This window comes from Hyperolius riggenbachi, chromosome 6 (assembly GCF_040937935.1).
Source record: "Hyperolius riggenbachi isolate aHypRig1 chromosome 6, aHypRig1.pri, whole genome shotgun sequence".
Taxonomy (NCBI): domain Eukaryota; kingdom Metazoa; phylum Chordata; class Amphibia; order Anura; family Hyperoliidae; genus Hyperolius; species Hyperolius riggenbachi.
Genome location: NC_090651.1, coordinates 270192063 through 270207779, shown reverse-complemented (window position 1 = coordinate 270207779; position 15717 = coordinate 270192063). Strand labels below are relative to the sequence as shown.

At 44.0% G+C, this 15717-nt stretch overlaps 1 protein-coding gene across 1 annotated transcript in view; it reads left to right on the top strand.

Annotated features, from left to right (window-relative positions):
- Positions 1 to 343: 343 nt before the first annotated feature.
- IL18 (interleukin 18) overlaps positions 344 to 15717 on the top strand; it is a 65012-nt gene continuing 49638 nt past the window's right edge. Inside the window, exon 1 of the mRNA XM_068240809.1 lies at positions 344 to 476. Coding sequence (XP_068096910.1) covers positions 449 to 476 — 28 coding nt within the window. The 5' untranslated portion in view covers positions 344 to 448. The remainder of the gene's footprint in view (positions 477 to 15717) is intronic.

Here is a 15717-nt window from a genome sequence, read left to right as displayed (position 1 = left end):
AGCAGCGCTAACCTAATGCAGCAACAGTCCTTATCACCCGCTCGCGACTCTGCAGGGAGGAAGGAGGGAAGTGGGAAAGTATTTGAGAAACACGACCCAAGGTCCACAGCCTGCAGCCCGGGTTGTGTAAAGTTTGCCCAGGCCTGATCCAGAGACTTCCTTACACTGTGGTTAGTATCTAATTTTTAGTTTTTTTAGTGGCTTCAGATTTGCTTGAATAAGAATTTGTGATACTATGAATGTGAGTACGGTATGCTAGTACAGTGTTAAATATTTAACCTACACCCACAAGGAGGTGCAACACAAGTGTAGAGTTACAGGACACACAAGAACATGCAGCATACTTTCTGTACAGCACGTGTCCTGGCTACAACTTCCACATATTGTTACAGAAGTGACATTTTTCTATTTCTTTACTTCCTCTAAAGCAAAGCTACTGACAGAGATCATGTCTAGGAACTGCTATGATGAGTCTGGTAAGTTTATCATATTATTGTAAATGGGTTATCTTTGTAATGATATCGGACTCAGTTGACTGAAGTTATTACGGTTAATAACCATCTGGTTGTTCTAGGTTTCCTTTATACCACGCTTGGTAGTCACGATTGTAATAGTGTCCATGCTGTAGAATTGTTTTTACTAGTAGTCTGTGCTCTTATCACAAAGGGACTGTTTGACACACACTCAGCAAACCCATTGATAAAGAACATGTAAGTGCAGACGCTGCACACACCATTCAGCTGGTTTATTGTATTACATATTACTTCCCAGATGCAAACAGGAAATTGAGAGCGTTCCACAAGATTTCACTTTCAGCTGGACACAGACGTAGTACTCTAGCCATTTTTTGTTATTGGTTTGAGCAGAGTAGTGAAGAGTTAGGGCCCTTTTCCACTAGCAATCGCTAGCGTTCACGCTGAATGCTAGCGATTGCTGAATCGCAATTACCGGCGATTCCCCGACGTTCGCGGCCGCGATTTTGCTATGCTATGCACTGCATAGCAAAATCGCGGCAAATATCGCTCCGCCGCGCGTTCGCGTTCCTGGCAATGACCTACCGCGTTTCCTATGTTAAAAAGCAAACCGTAGCGATTGTAAAAATTTTTGCGTTTTTGCGCTGGTGGAAAAGGGCCCTTAAAGTCTCTGTCAGGTCTTTTATTGCTTTTTCCTTGTTTGGGTGATAGTTAAAGTTTCAGTGATACCCAGAATATTGCATTGAGAGAAACTTCCTGTTTTTCCATGATTGGCTAGAGGAAAAAGCTCTCTATAGTACTGTGATTTACACCCACAATTGCCCCGTTCACCTGACTGAACTCAGTTTTATACACTTAAAAAAATATACTTTATTAAAAGGAGCTCTTGGAAAAGAGCAAATATATTGCTGACAGCTCTCCAGCCAGAGCAGGGGGGTAGGCGATGCAAAGGAAATAAACACACTTAGTTTTAAAATCCAAAATTGTGTGTGGTTTTTAAATAAATATATCTTCTTCATCTGTAATGATCCTATCTTGCTGCAGAATTTCTCCAATTTCTTTCCTGAGTGGTATTCCTGGCATCAGCATATTGGAATATACCACAGGCCCCAGGGTTGGTTCTAGACTTTTTGCTGCCTGAGGCAAACTTGTGAGGATGCGCCCTGATTTAAAATGATCACACAGCACCCGTCAATTTGCTCTGTTTCATTTAATGTTCTCACATGACATGCTGCAGCTCAACACAATAGCACACTGGCTGGCTGCCAGTCTTTGACAAACAAAACTGCTCACCCTCAGCCAGCCAGACATCCTCCATTCCTCCCCAGTCAGGACAGCAATGCCACCTCCTCTTATATGCTGTGCAAATCAAATTAAACACTGCTGCTCCCCCTCCTCACTCACTGTCAGACTCCTCACACAGCACAATAAACTGTGTTTCCTAAATAATGACCTCTTCACCTAGATCTCCTCTCACTCTCCTCCTACTCTGACTGCATGCTGTTAGGGCTTGTTCACACCTAGGGTGTTTTCGCTATTTTTTAAGTGCTGATGATTTGCAGAATCGCCCTGAAAGCGCTTGTGCAATGATTACCTATGAGAGAGTTCACATCTGAGTGGTTTGTTTCTGATCCCCTCAGCAAAGCGCTGTCTGTACCATTTTTAGAGCGATTTTGCTACAATGGAAGGTATAGCAAAAGCGCAAAACGCTCACAAAATCAATTTGTGCTTTGATGACTAAATACATTGTATTTATTCATTTCCGGGTCAAAGAGTTAAAAAACCAAATCCCTCTGCAAAAGTGCTTTGAAAAGTGCTGTACACAAAATCGAAGCGCACAGGTAAGCGTCGGGAGGAGAAAAAATAGCGCAAAAAAATCAAAAATTGCTGGCGTCAGCAATTTCGATTTTACATGTGAACAAAGCCGCAGTGTAAACACAGTACAAACATGCTGCCCCTGTAACCTCTGCGGCTGATGCACATGTTTCACCTTGCTTTATAAGAGAACCGGCCCTGCCAAGCCCATATTTGTTGTTGCTGCTGATCATCAGCATTGTTTTGGATCAATGAGAAATCTCCGTAGTAAATTGAAATGTGCCAATACAGACGTTTCAGTCAGCGTGTATCAGGAAAGAGATGGCGCTGTGAAAGTAAGACAGGGGAATTAAGGATAAAAAAACAGAAGGGAAGATGTATATTATTGGATATAAATAAGGGGTTTATAGGAGATTAACCACCTTATGACTGCCTAACGCCGACTGGCGGTTGCAAGGTGGCTCCCCCAGGACCGCCTAACGCCGATCAGCATCAAGTCCTGGGGGAGGAGATCAGCGGGGATCGCGCATCCCCGCTGAATGACGGAGCAGAGCTTCGTTGCTGGCAGACTGTAAAAAAAAACGCTATTTGTTTTCATTGTACTGTAATCTATTGCAGCGCTGTACTGGGGACAGCCCTGTCACTTGGCTGTCCCCTCGAGTGGCTCACCACGCGATCCCCTCTCATAGGCTGATGCCTATGAGGGAGGATCGCCCTGATTAGACCTCGGGAGTGGGGGGGGGGGGGGGGAATAGACGTTTTATTGAAAAATAAATAAGAATAAAATGAATAAGAAAAAAAAAATAAAGCTTGCAGAGAGCCCACCAACAGAAAGCTCTGTTGGTGGGCAGAAAAGGAGGGCAGATTAATTTGGGTGGTAAGTTGTATGGCCAAGCAGCACACTGTTAAAGCTGCAGTGTGCTGAATTGTAAAAAAAAAATAGCCTGGTCACTAGGGGGGTGTAAGCCTGTGGTCCTTAAAGGGACACTGTAGAGGGGGTCAGGGGAAAATGAGTTGAAGTTACCTGGGGCGTCTAATGGTCCCCCACAGACATCCTGTGCACGCTCAGCTACTCCCCAATGCTCTGGCACCGTCTCTGGTCCACTTCTGGAATTTCAGACTTTAAAGTCTGAAAACCACTGCGCCTGCGTTGCCGAGTCCTTGCTCCCGCTGATGGCACCAGGAGCGTACTGCGCAGGCCCAGTATGGTGGACTTTAAAGTCTGAAATTCCAGAAGTGAACCGGAGGCGGGGCCAGAGCATCGGTGAGTGGCTGCACGGGCACAGGATCCCTGCGGGGAACCATTAGAAGCCCCGGGTAACTTCAACTCATTTTCCCCTGACCCCCCCCCCCCCCCCTACAGTATCCCTTTAAGTGGTTAATAAAAGGTTTCACAGCAGGTGCATTTATATAATAATTTTTTTCCCTTTTGAGGCCCCCTTTACACCCATATCCTTTTTTTGCGTTGTGTTAACCTTTCTGCACGTAAGGCGACGCAACAGCAATGAAAGTGTACGGGGCCCAGTACACTTTCTGTGTCACGCTGTGCCTGAAGTATTTGATTTCCCGCCGACCTACCACAAAGCCGACAGTGCATTACCGTGCAACCTCCACGGCGGAGCAGCAGCATGCATATGAACCTGTCGGCACACTCTCCTGCAGGGTCATATGAGTCGCCTTTTTGGCGTTGCGGTGTGATGCGAGGGGGTGGCGCATCACACCACAATGCTATCCCCAAGTGTGAACTCGACCTGAGAGTTTTTAAAGTGGACCTAAATTAAAAATACATGATTTCAGAAATCAAATCTATTTTCTAAATTATAATAATAAATAGCAGCCTTTTTCAACTGCATGGTGACAAATATAAAATATGTTACATTTATTGGAGGAACCCCTCCCTTCCTTTCATATTGTCGGGACAGAATCCAGCAGACTGGTGGAGGAGATAAAAAACAAAAACAAAACACAGGCTGCTACTGATGTCACAGGGGAGGTGATCTCAGCTTGTGTGAGATTTCACATAGATGACGCCCCTGTGAGGGAGGGTAGCTGATGACAAACACACCCATGATGTAAAACCTCCTACTAAGCTCAGAAGTAATGGCTGCAACCTGTGTAATCCTAGTTATGAAAAGAGAAGGGTGAAAAGCATGCACTGAAATGCTCATAGGCTTGAAGGAGTGTTTATTTATCTTTGTATGTGTCAGAGTGGTGCAACTAAACATTTTGAATTAAAAAAATGTTTGGTTTGGGTCCGCTTTAAGTTTTTTTTAACTATTTATGGTAAATGGGTAAGGCTATGCTCACAGTGGGTCATTGTGCTGCATTCCCTGTATAACAGGAAGGAAAAAGTTGTCCTGCATGTTACGGCCACATTGCGTTGCATACAATGAAGCATACAGTCAATGAAAAGTATGCTTCACTGTACATGTTAATGTATTAATGTAGGTTATGATTTTCCTATTCACAATATTGAGGAAGACAAAAAGTGCCGTGCCTGGCCGGGGCACCAACATGTCCGTGGAGAGGAATGTGCTGCAACAGGTACGCCCAGCAGGGGCGTAACTAGAAATCACTGGGCCAACCTGCAAAAGTTTGGATGGGGCACTTTCCCCCTACACACTGAATAGGGACTGTCTACAAATCTTTGTCTACAAAACTTTGTATGATTCATTATCAGTGGCTGAGCAGAAGCCGTCATTAGAACAATTGTGCATAGAGCAGAAAGCTTTTTCTCTCATTGCCCTTAGTTGTCACTCTGAGTACGGGGGCCCTTGTGGTGTCTGGGCTCCCCCGCGGCTGCATCCCTTGCAGGGTCTGTTGTTACGCTCCTGTGTGGTAGCATAGAATTGACTAGGGCTAAAGAAGGTGTTGCAACAGATTCTGTGGTAATGGAAGAATAGAAGGCACAGAGTCAGCAAAAGGTTATGCAGTGATTGAAAAATAGCACAGACTAAACAGTGTGCTGTAACATTTTGTGGTGGCAGGAAAGTGACAGGACTAAACCAAGTGCAGCAACAGATTCTGTTGTGGTGGATGAGTGAAATATACTAAACCATGTGCAGCACTGGTTTGTGTGATAGTAAAATGTCACAGGGACAAAACCATATGCGATAACATCCAGCTCACCCGTTGCTGAGATTTTTGCTGGGTGGCTATGCACTTTTAACATGTCCAAACCTGCAGGCATGCGTCAGAAAATACACATGGAAAAATGTGTGTGCAAACAGTCTTGAGCCTCTTTCACAATATACACTACGTTTGTGCTTTTCAGGTATGTTTTCAACACTATTCACGTTCATACACATTTTTCCGTTTGTGTTTTGATAAATGTGGAGGGGCGTTTAAAGGGAGTCAAACAGGTCCATGTTTTTTCTGTGCATGGAAAAACGCATTAGGTATGAAAATCACATTTTCATTGGAGCCAAATTACTTTTAATGCATTTCTGAAAAATTGTGAAACGACACACAAAATGTGAAATTGACCATGGAAACAGGTGAGATGAATTTCATCCTTCTTGGATGATGCTAAGAAGACATGGGCCGAACGGTTCGCCAGCAGACAGTACCCGGCGGATATCAGCTATTCATGGCCGCGGTGGGTGGCGAGCACATGGCATTACGCCGCCATGTTTCATTCTATCTCCAGCTGCTATAGTGAGGGGAAGGGAGAGAGCGCATTGCTGACATAGGAAAAGTTAGCTAGGCCTGTTTTGTTGTTCCTCACTGACTGACTTGCTGTGAAAGCACCCCAAATAGCCCTTTTGAGGGCTGCCAGTGCCAACTACATCATTCTGCTGTTTTGTTTTTTTTTGTGTGCGACTCCACAGCCCACTGGCACCGACCCAGAGCTGTGCACAGTGTTACTTCTGAGGCCAGAAACCCACTAGGAGCGATTTATAAGCGCTAGTGATTTGAAAAAGTTCTTGCTAATGCAATGCTATGGGGGATTGCATTAGCAAGGCGCGACTCCCCTGGTCTCCGCTGTCTTCTTCTCCGCTCTGGTCTGGTCTCCGGGTCCGGCAGGCTTCACTTCTTCCTGTCTGGGGGAAGTTTAAGCAGTAGAGCGCCCTCTACTGTTTAAACTTCCAGCCGGGACAGGAAGAAGTGAAGCCTGCTGGATCCGGAGCCCAGCGCGGAGACGGAGCAGCGGAGACCAGGGGAGTTGCACCGGGGAGCAGGTAATGTATTGCAGCTGTATTGCGTCGGGCACTTGAACGCCGCTAGCGACATGCTCCCTACCCGCGGGCGATCGACGGTAATTTCCCGCACGGAGTGATCGACGGGATCGCTCTATTTCGGGACGAAATAGATCGAAATTTAGCTTTAACGTTAACGATTTGACAGCAGATTCGATCCCAGTGATCGAATCTGTCGATCGGCAGGGAATCGGCCTAGTGTATGGCCAGCTTAACAGTTAACAAAAGGCACCTTCACACACAAAAAACCTTCCCATTCTACAAACACCAAACCCCACTTCAAGAGACTCCTCCCCTACATCTCCACCATACATTCAAATTCTGCTGAATCACTCTGGACATTTTAAAGCAGCCCTTTATTCCTAAAATGTAGGAATGTAATGTGATTTCTGCCCTTTAGGGATTAAAACCCGACTCTGCTTCAACTCCGTAATTTTTGGTGGGACTGTTGGCATGGATCCCCTCTAGCATACCACAGTCCAGGTGTTAAGTCTGTGGCGGTTCACGCGAACTTGAACTTTTATGGAAGTTCGAGTTCAGTGTGCGCGAACCCAAAATTTGATGTTCACGACATCTCTAATGCTAAGTTTACACTGGAATGTGCAATGCCCAGGTAACATAAGTAGTGTTTCTCATAGTAGTAGTTTTTCCTATAGACACTCTGAGAGACGCTGGTCTCCCAGAGTGCTCTCTGGCAGAAGAATACATAACTATATAGCCTAGGCTAAATATTACTGGGAGAGTGGAGTTACATACCAATATACAGCAATATACACATACAGGAAGTGTTTCTGATGCTGAAAACATTATAATTAATGTAAATCTGGGTATCCCGAATGTATTACATTCTACTACTGTATATGTCATTGCAGTGCCTCTTTAACACTGCAAATAAACATTTTCTTGCATTTTCCTGATGAGTGCTGCAGCTTGTGTTTCACACAGCAGGTGATGTGCTTGCTACAGAGAGTCTAGCAATGTATCGCTAGACACTCTGCATCGAGCACAGCGTACCTAGGGAATTTGACACCCAGTGCTGATTATTTACAAACACCCCAGCCCCCCCCCCCCCCCCCCAAAAAAAAATATATATTTCTTGATGGGAAAGTTGACGGGTTGGGGCATTTCTGGGGAAAAGGAGTCATCAGGATGTGAACGGAGCTAATTGTTATGAAACTCTGTACTCTATACAGTGGTGTAGAAGATATCAGTGCTAAATAAATACACAATAATAATATGGTGGGACATTAGACTATGACTATGGTATGATTTGATTGAGAGCTCCTCTGAGGACAGTCAGAAAACGGAGGCATATGAAAGTGGGGGATAAAGAGGTAGAGGCACAACACAGAGAGCCTGGTGGGAGAGGAGAAATGGCAGGAAGGATTCTCAGCAGGACTGCAGACATCACCAGTGATGTTTGGCAGGGACATGCTGTTAAAAGAAGCCACTGAAATCTGAAAAGAGAAAAGGGTTATGGGGGAAGACAAAAGGGCGGGAGGGGAGCTGTGAAAGGAGATAAATTCAAGCTAATCTAAATTGCCTAGAGCTTGCTTCTCTGCTCACTACAGAATTTGGCTGTCAGCACCTGTATCACTGGCTTCTCCAACAGCAGACTGCCCTGCATTATCGATCAATTACTCTGATCAGGATAAATAATCAATAGTCCAGGGCACTCTAGTATTACAGCAGCCAGTGCACATGGCAACTAATGACATGGGAACTAATGTCTTTTGAAGCACTAAACACATCCTGCCACCTCTCCCTGATTATGTTCCAGCTGCAGCACAGCAATCATTCTCTCTACTCACCCTGTTGCTCTGCACATTCACTCACTGCAGGCTGTGTGTAGAGAGCAAGGAGACACAATGCCCAAGGGCTAGGAAGGGGAAGGGGTGCTACATCTAACGCAGGAAGTAGTACAGTCCCATGCACTGCCTGCTGCTTTTTTCCTGAATGTTGCCCGAACTATGAAAAAAGATCCCAGGTGGAAGAACACAGTGGCACTCCTAGCCATGGCTACACCCGGTGCTGTGAGCACCTGCAGCCTTATAGTAGGTACGCCACTGCTCCGTACTGATTCTGTTTTTGTGCGGGTGTATTCCTTGATAAAGGGATGCATAGACGTTGTGAAACATTGGAGTTTATGGATTGAATAAACCTTTCTGTATCTTAAATTGGTGTGCTGATAGCCATTGCTTCATACTTGACTCCTTATTTGTTGATCACCCAGCATTTGGTGTCAACAGTTGAACTTTGTCTCTTTGTGATTTTTTTCCTGATCGCAGTTGCCATTCTGCTGAATTTTTGCTGCACTTTAGCTGCTAAGTATAGAAGTGTGCTACGCGATTTTCTCACAATTTGGCAATTAAAATTGTTCCTGCGGTATTTTTTTTCCCTCCCATCAAAAATCGGAAAAGCTCTGCAATTGTGCTGTACACATGTGGAATTGTGGCAGAGTTGTGAAAAATAGAAATGTGATTGCATAGTAGCATGATTGTGGTTTGTATTAGAAAATGTCCCTAACATTAAATTTGAGGCACAATTTAATCTCAAATTCCTTGAAGGAATGACCGACTGAGTGTTTGACATGGCTTTTCCGATATGATTATCGATGCGCTAAAAAACTCCCACATCACCGAGAACTGAAAAAGCAAGAAGGAGCAAGTTGAAAATGAAAGTAATGCCGATTCTGATATTCGATCAGCAGCGTGGACCAAGGGGGATCTCTGTTTTATGGAATTACTGGCCTGTGTGTTGTGTTCATCCAGGCATGGATAGATTACTGATAGCTGCATGAGACTGTCAGAGTCTGTAGCAGCCAGTGTATCTAGCTATCTCTCCTTCCTGGCCTGCCTCTTCTCTTCCAGGTCCTATTTCCTTTCTTTTCCCTAGTCCTTCTGTGCCACTGACCCCTTTCTCTCACCCCCAGTGCTCCGTGCCAGATGGAAGAGTAACATGCATGCTGCGTCTAGGCAATGTGTGAGGCAATGGGAAATGTAACTTGTCTTATATGTAGAATTTAAGAACTCCTTAGGACTGGATTAAACAAATGTATTAAACTATTTAATATTTGTTTCCATTTGTTATCTGCATTACATTTGCAAAATCTTCTAGTGCTATTATGGAAAAAATAGGTTGTAACAAACAAACTCCTCCAAATTTGAAGCTCCACCCCTGTGAGCCCCACCTGCCAGCTATTGGCCCTTTTGAGCCCCCCAAAAATCTGAAGCTGGAGCCGCCGCTGAGCGTGGTTATGGTTGAATGGTTACCAGAGGGTCTAACAGTTAACCAACCTTGAGGTTCTGGCCAAGCTGAGAAAATGAATGAGGAAAAAGAGACCCAGTCTGTGAAAAGCACTTGGACTTTTCCAACAAGACACATGGCACATATTTTCAGACAGTGGATGAGGCAAAGGAGAAAACAGCAGCACTACTGAAGCAGATAACTGTGAACGACTACACTTCTTCTAACAATGGAACATTTGTATGCAATGGTGTATAGATAGAGGTAGGGTAATAGGGCATACGCATGTTTCAGTCACCGGTGAGCTGTGCATAGGGTGAGCCGAATGATGGCCACTGCTCAAATCCCCAGCAGCGTTGAATACTATTCCCGCTCTGAGTCATAGCAACTCGGAGGGAGATGTAATTTAGGGTCTAGCAATCGTCGGATCCCTGAACAATTTTTGCGCAGGGAGCATAGCATAGCACTAGTGCCATGACGGGCCACAACTTCGCAGGCGCCGACCTGTTTCGTAAATAGGATTTACAATTAAAATAATAAATATAACATTTTTTGTAACGAGTCTTATTATTTAATAGCCGCACCTCACATAAGGGAATTTCACAACTTAGCATTTGATTGGCTACCCATATACTAGAAAAAGTGTAAATCCCTCCTCAATATAACAGGTCTTTATTACCCCAGTAATATCACAGAATAAAAATGATTTTCCACATTTATACATTTGTTGACACATTTATAGGAACCATAAAACTAATTACCTCTCTGAGTCAGAAACTGGAACGTCTGGGGGAAACTATTGAAACTTCATACATGTTGTTTCCTTGCCAGGAACGAAAACTAGGAACTTACAAACCAGAGTGTCAAACACGTAGGCAGCATGCTGTCCAGACAAACTAAGCATGTTCTTGTTTCTAATGCTAAATAAAACATTAGTCATAGCTTTCATTACCTCAGAGGAAGAATCTGGAAAGCATTGTGACAGCCTTCAAAGGGAACCTTAACTGTAAAAAATTACAAGAGTTTCATTTACCTGGGGCTTCTACCAGCCCCCTGCAGCTGTCCTGTCCTGCGCCAGTTCTCAACGATCCTCCGTTCCCCCGTCGCGGTGCAGTTTCGCTCTTGTCTCCCTGTATGCCTGCTGTGTATTTCTCTCTATACACAGTCCCCTTCTTTATAAAATACTAAAAAAATAAAGCAGACAGCTCAGAATCCTGCACTTTACATTGCTGTCTCTAGTAACAGTCCTCTTAATGACAGCTCAGGCCAAGTGATTCCTCGCACACTTTACAGTTGTTATAACTCTTTGTGAATTAACATCACGTCTTTAAGCTTAGGAATAATTTAAGGAGTCAGTCATTAACTTTTCGAATCTTTCTTTAACTTAAGGACAGAATCCTTATTTTAAAGTTTGCTTGAGGTAAATTAGTGAACACTACATGATTTTAGAGATGTTGTAGATAACAGTAAAACAGCTCAGAATCTTTATTAAAGACTAGTGATAAGCTTAGTGAATTATAGCCATAGTTAGTAATGGCAGGCTCTGTAGTTCTCTCACTTCAAGTTTCCTTTAAGAACTGGCTTAGTAAATACAGTAGATGTGCACTGTGGTTAGGTTATACAGGTGGAGTATTCCTATCTGAAGTAGCCTATCTTAGCCAGACATTTGAATTGCTAAAATAAAAATTTTGTACACTGATTCAACAGAATGTTGCCTACTCTTGCCATGTGTGATTTGATATGTAGTATGTCACATCAACAAGGTCTTTAGCCCCAAAGCGTTGATTGAGTAGTGCTGCTATCTCTCCAATTTCATCATTCTTTCAAGAGCAATAATCAAGTTATCTTCATGGACTAACAAATACCTCCATTCAGCATCTATGCATTTAGACACAGTTTTTCTCTATATTAATACAGAATGTACTCCTTTGTTCTTGATGGTTTTTACAGAGTTCTCTCAAGTACCCCTGGACACATGTATAAACGAGAGGCACCGAAGGGCTAAGAGGCGGCTACCATGGGTTCCCAAACCCACGGTTTCCATCCTGGATCGCTAATGTCACCACCTTCAGAGTAGAGAGAGCTGGATCGGTTGGATAGATGGGACATCAAGCCCACCCATCCAGATATCTATATTGCAGGGGCAGTGACATCAGTGCAGCTCCAGGAATGGGAGTGCAGGCATTATATGTGGAGGAGGGAGAGGCAATGGCCAGGGAATCTGGGTAGCTAACATACTTCTGGGGATTTGCAGGATCAGGGGTTTGGTGGAGGGCAGAATTTAGAACAATGAAACGTCTGTGCCTATAGGCTGCTGAGATGTAAAGCCGGTCCTGAGTTCATGTGTTCACATCTAGGGCTATACCATATAATAAGCATCACAGTACTTTAAAACAGAGGTGGAGGTACCCAATGCATAAATGATAGCTAGGCTAATAAAGCTGTTGATTTTATAAACAGAGAGGTAATCTTACCTCTCTTTAAAAGTCTATTGAAAAAAGGCCTTTTACTTGAGCAAATAAAATTGACAACATGTTTCGTGGGTGCTTGCCTGCTTCCACAGGTCAGTGAAAAAATAGGTGCCTTAACCGCTATGGCTTTGTAGCAAGCATGAGCGAGTTTTTGTTCTTCTTTTGAAATTATGCACCTGTCACTTAGTAACACTGCCTTGCTTAGCAAATTTCTCCACTAACAACTGGTTGTATTCAAGTTCATGCACATACACACAATTTCCAATGTGCAACTTTCTGGTGATATCCTGAGAGACAGACAGTAAAGAAAACTTTCTCTGATGTCATCTGCCTGCTACATGCGGTCATTTACTCTGTTTTGCCTTAGGCAGGTTGAGTGAAGACATTTTTGAAATGGGTCATGTGACTTGTAACACCTAGAGCACAACAACACACCTCCACACATGAGCTGCCATTTATGGATTCAAATGCTTACTCTTCTGATTTTTCTTTGACACTTGTGGGTTGTTGTGGATTAACTGGTTTTTGTATGTTAGCTTTCCAGATTCTGCAGTCTGCTTTTAAGTGTCCTAGTTCTCTGCTCACAAATCATTGACATAACTCTAGCTGCATATCACTGATTGTATTTATGTTTTGCATCTGTAAAGCAGTCTCTGCACACATACACACATCCAATTTAGATTTTCCAATCATTGGCTAATTTTACCACTTCCATCTATGCAAAGGCAGATAGTTGTCTGAGTTTTCTGGTCTCTTTCTTTCCTCTTATCTGAGGACTGTGCAGATCTGGCTTCATTTACATATTTCCAAATATCTTCTTTTCTTCTCTTATTGATATATGTTTGTACATTTACTTTCAGCATACTCATTTTGAATTTCCAAGACTAGTAGTTCTTGTTTGTCAGATCAGATTTGCTATTGAAAACTTTGCAGACTTGGTGCTGGTAACCATATCTACTGTTTTTCGTATCTGTTGCTGTATCTTGCACTTTTTTTTTTTTTTGCTGCAGCTGGGCCCATAACCTATTAGAAAACTCTTTTAAGACCAACTAAAGTGAGAGGGAAATGTAGGCTGCCATATTTATTTCCTTTTAAAGAGAACCAGAGCTAAAGTAAAGAAAAGATTCTATACATACCTGGGGCTTCCTCCAGCCCCATACGCGCTGATTGATCCTACGCCGCCATTCACCGCTGCCCGCATCTAAGAGGACCGGCTCCCCGCTGTTCCGTCCGTCGGAGCCAGTCTAGTGTAGCAGAAGTGCGCTCTTTGCGTATCTCTGCAGCAGCTGCTGGAGAGATAAGTAGAGGGCGCACTTCTCCAGCGTAGCCCGACTCCGATGACGTCAGTCACAGGAGCCGGTTCTCATAGATACGGGCAGCGGCGGATGGCGGCGTGGGATCGATCAGCGCGTATGGGGCTGGAGGAAGCCCCGGGTATGTATAGAATCTTTTCTTTACTTCAGCTCTGGTTCCCTTTAAGCAATACCAGTTGCCTGGCTATTCTGCTGATCATCTGCCTCTAATATTTTTAGCCATAGACCCCGAACAAGCATGCAGCAGATCTTGTCAGATCTGACAATGACAGAAACACCAGATTAGCTGCATGCTTGTTTCTGGTGTGGTAGAAGGTAAAGAGGCGCCCAATGTATATATAAAACACTTCCTCAGGCCAAATAAAGTGCCACAGTAGTCTATAGACCGCGCGAGAGGCGCCCCAAGTGCGGTCTATAGACTACTGTGGCACTTTATTTGGCCTGAGGAAGTGAGCAAACATTCTATTAAACTTCCCTACCTAAAAGTGTATTTGTCGTCTACGAGGTAAGCCACCTCAATCCTATTTATTTTATTGATTTTAAAGTGTTTTATATATACATTGGGCACCTCTTTTCCTTCTACTATACCTATTCCCCCCGTCCTCCCTGGAGGGGGGCCTTGCACACCTGTTTAAGGAGTGCAGGTTTTTTACGAAGAGAGCGACCGAGTCCAGGGTTCCTGGGTAACCTGAGTGGAGTCGGATTTAAAATACTCCACCCACCTGAAGCGGTCGGTTGCCCCCTGGAGCAACTTTTGTGAGTACCCCTCTACAGAAAATATTTTTCTATACACCACTACTCGTGACATACTGCACCATTTGGGCTCCCCGTCTGTCTTTGTTTTTTCTTCCAGTATTATACATGTTTCTGGTGTGATTCAGACACTGCTGCACTCAAATAAATCTGCAGGACAGCCAGGCAACTGGTATTGTTTAAAAGGAAATAAATATGGCAGCCTCCATATTCTTCTCACTTCAGTTGTTCTTTAACCTCCCTGGCGGTAAGCCCGACCTCAGGTCGGGCTATGCCGCGCAGGAGGATTTCTCAGGCCCTGCTGGGCCGATTTGCATAATTTTTTTTTGTACACGCAGCTAGCCTATCAGCGCCAGGCAGCGCTGAGGGGTGGACCCCTTGCGCAGCCTGGCCTATCAGCGCCAGGCAGCGCTGAGGGGTGGATCAGGACTCCCGATGACGTCACGACGTTGATGACGATTGTCACCATGGAGATGGGGGAAGCCAAACAGGAAATCCCGTTCTGAACGTGATTTCCTGTTTGCGCTGATTGGCGGAGGCAATCGGAGGGGTTGGGGGGATGCCGCTGCACAAAAAAAAATGTAAGTGCATGCGCTGCCCCCTGGCGGTTTTAATAGACCGCCAGGGAGGTTAAAGTGACACTGAAGCAAAAATAAACTTATGATATCATGAATTGTATGTGTAGTATGGATAATTAATAGAGCATTACAGGTAGTAGCAAAGAAAATAGTCTCATATTTTTATTTTCAGTTATATAGTTTGTTTGTTTTTTTTTTTTTTACAACATTGCATCATTCTCTAATATTTGCAGTTTACACTATACTCAGCATTCTAAATTATTTCACAGAGCAGGCTGACATTTTCAACTTTCCTCTGTAGTAAAAGCTTAAACAAAAAAGATGATCTTATCTGCTGCATGTTTGTTTAGGGGCTATGGCTTAAAGTATTAGAGGCAATGGATCAGCAGGATAGCCAGGCTACTGGTATTGCTTAAAAGGAAATAAATATGGCAGCTTCCATATCACTCTCCTTACAGTTGTTCTTTAACCATTTACCGCCATCCTAACGTATTAAAACGTCATGCTTACCGCTATTAACAGCAACATGACGTTTTAATACGTCGCGCATTCCCGCCGCTGCTACCGCCGTGTGTCCGCCGCTACCGCCGCCATTACCGTCGGGATCCCGTGCTGGGCGATTGGGGAAGAGGACTGAACAGTCCTCTACCCAATCGCAGTGCCTGGAGTGAATGGACGTGACCGCGAACAGCGGCTACGTCCATTCACATAAACAGGAAATGTAACAGTTTAATAAAGTGTGTAAAAAAAAAAAAAAAAAAAAGTGAACACGTCCTATGAGTGTTCACCAGCGCCATCTTGTGGCCAAAAAGTATATTACACTTACAAAATACATACATTTTCAAGTATATACACATCATTAATAAAAT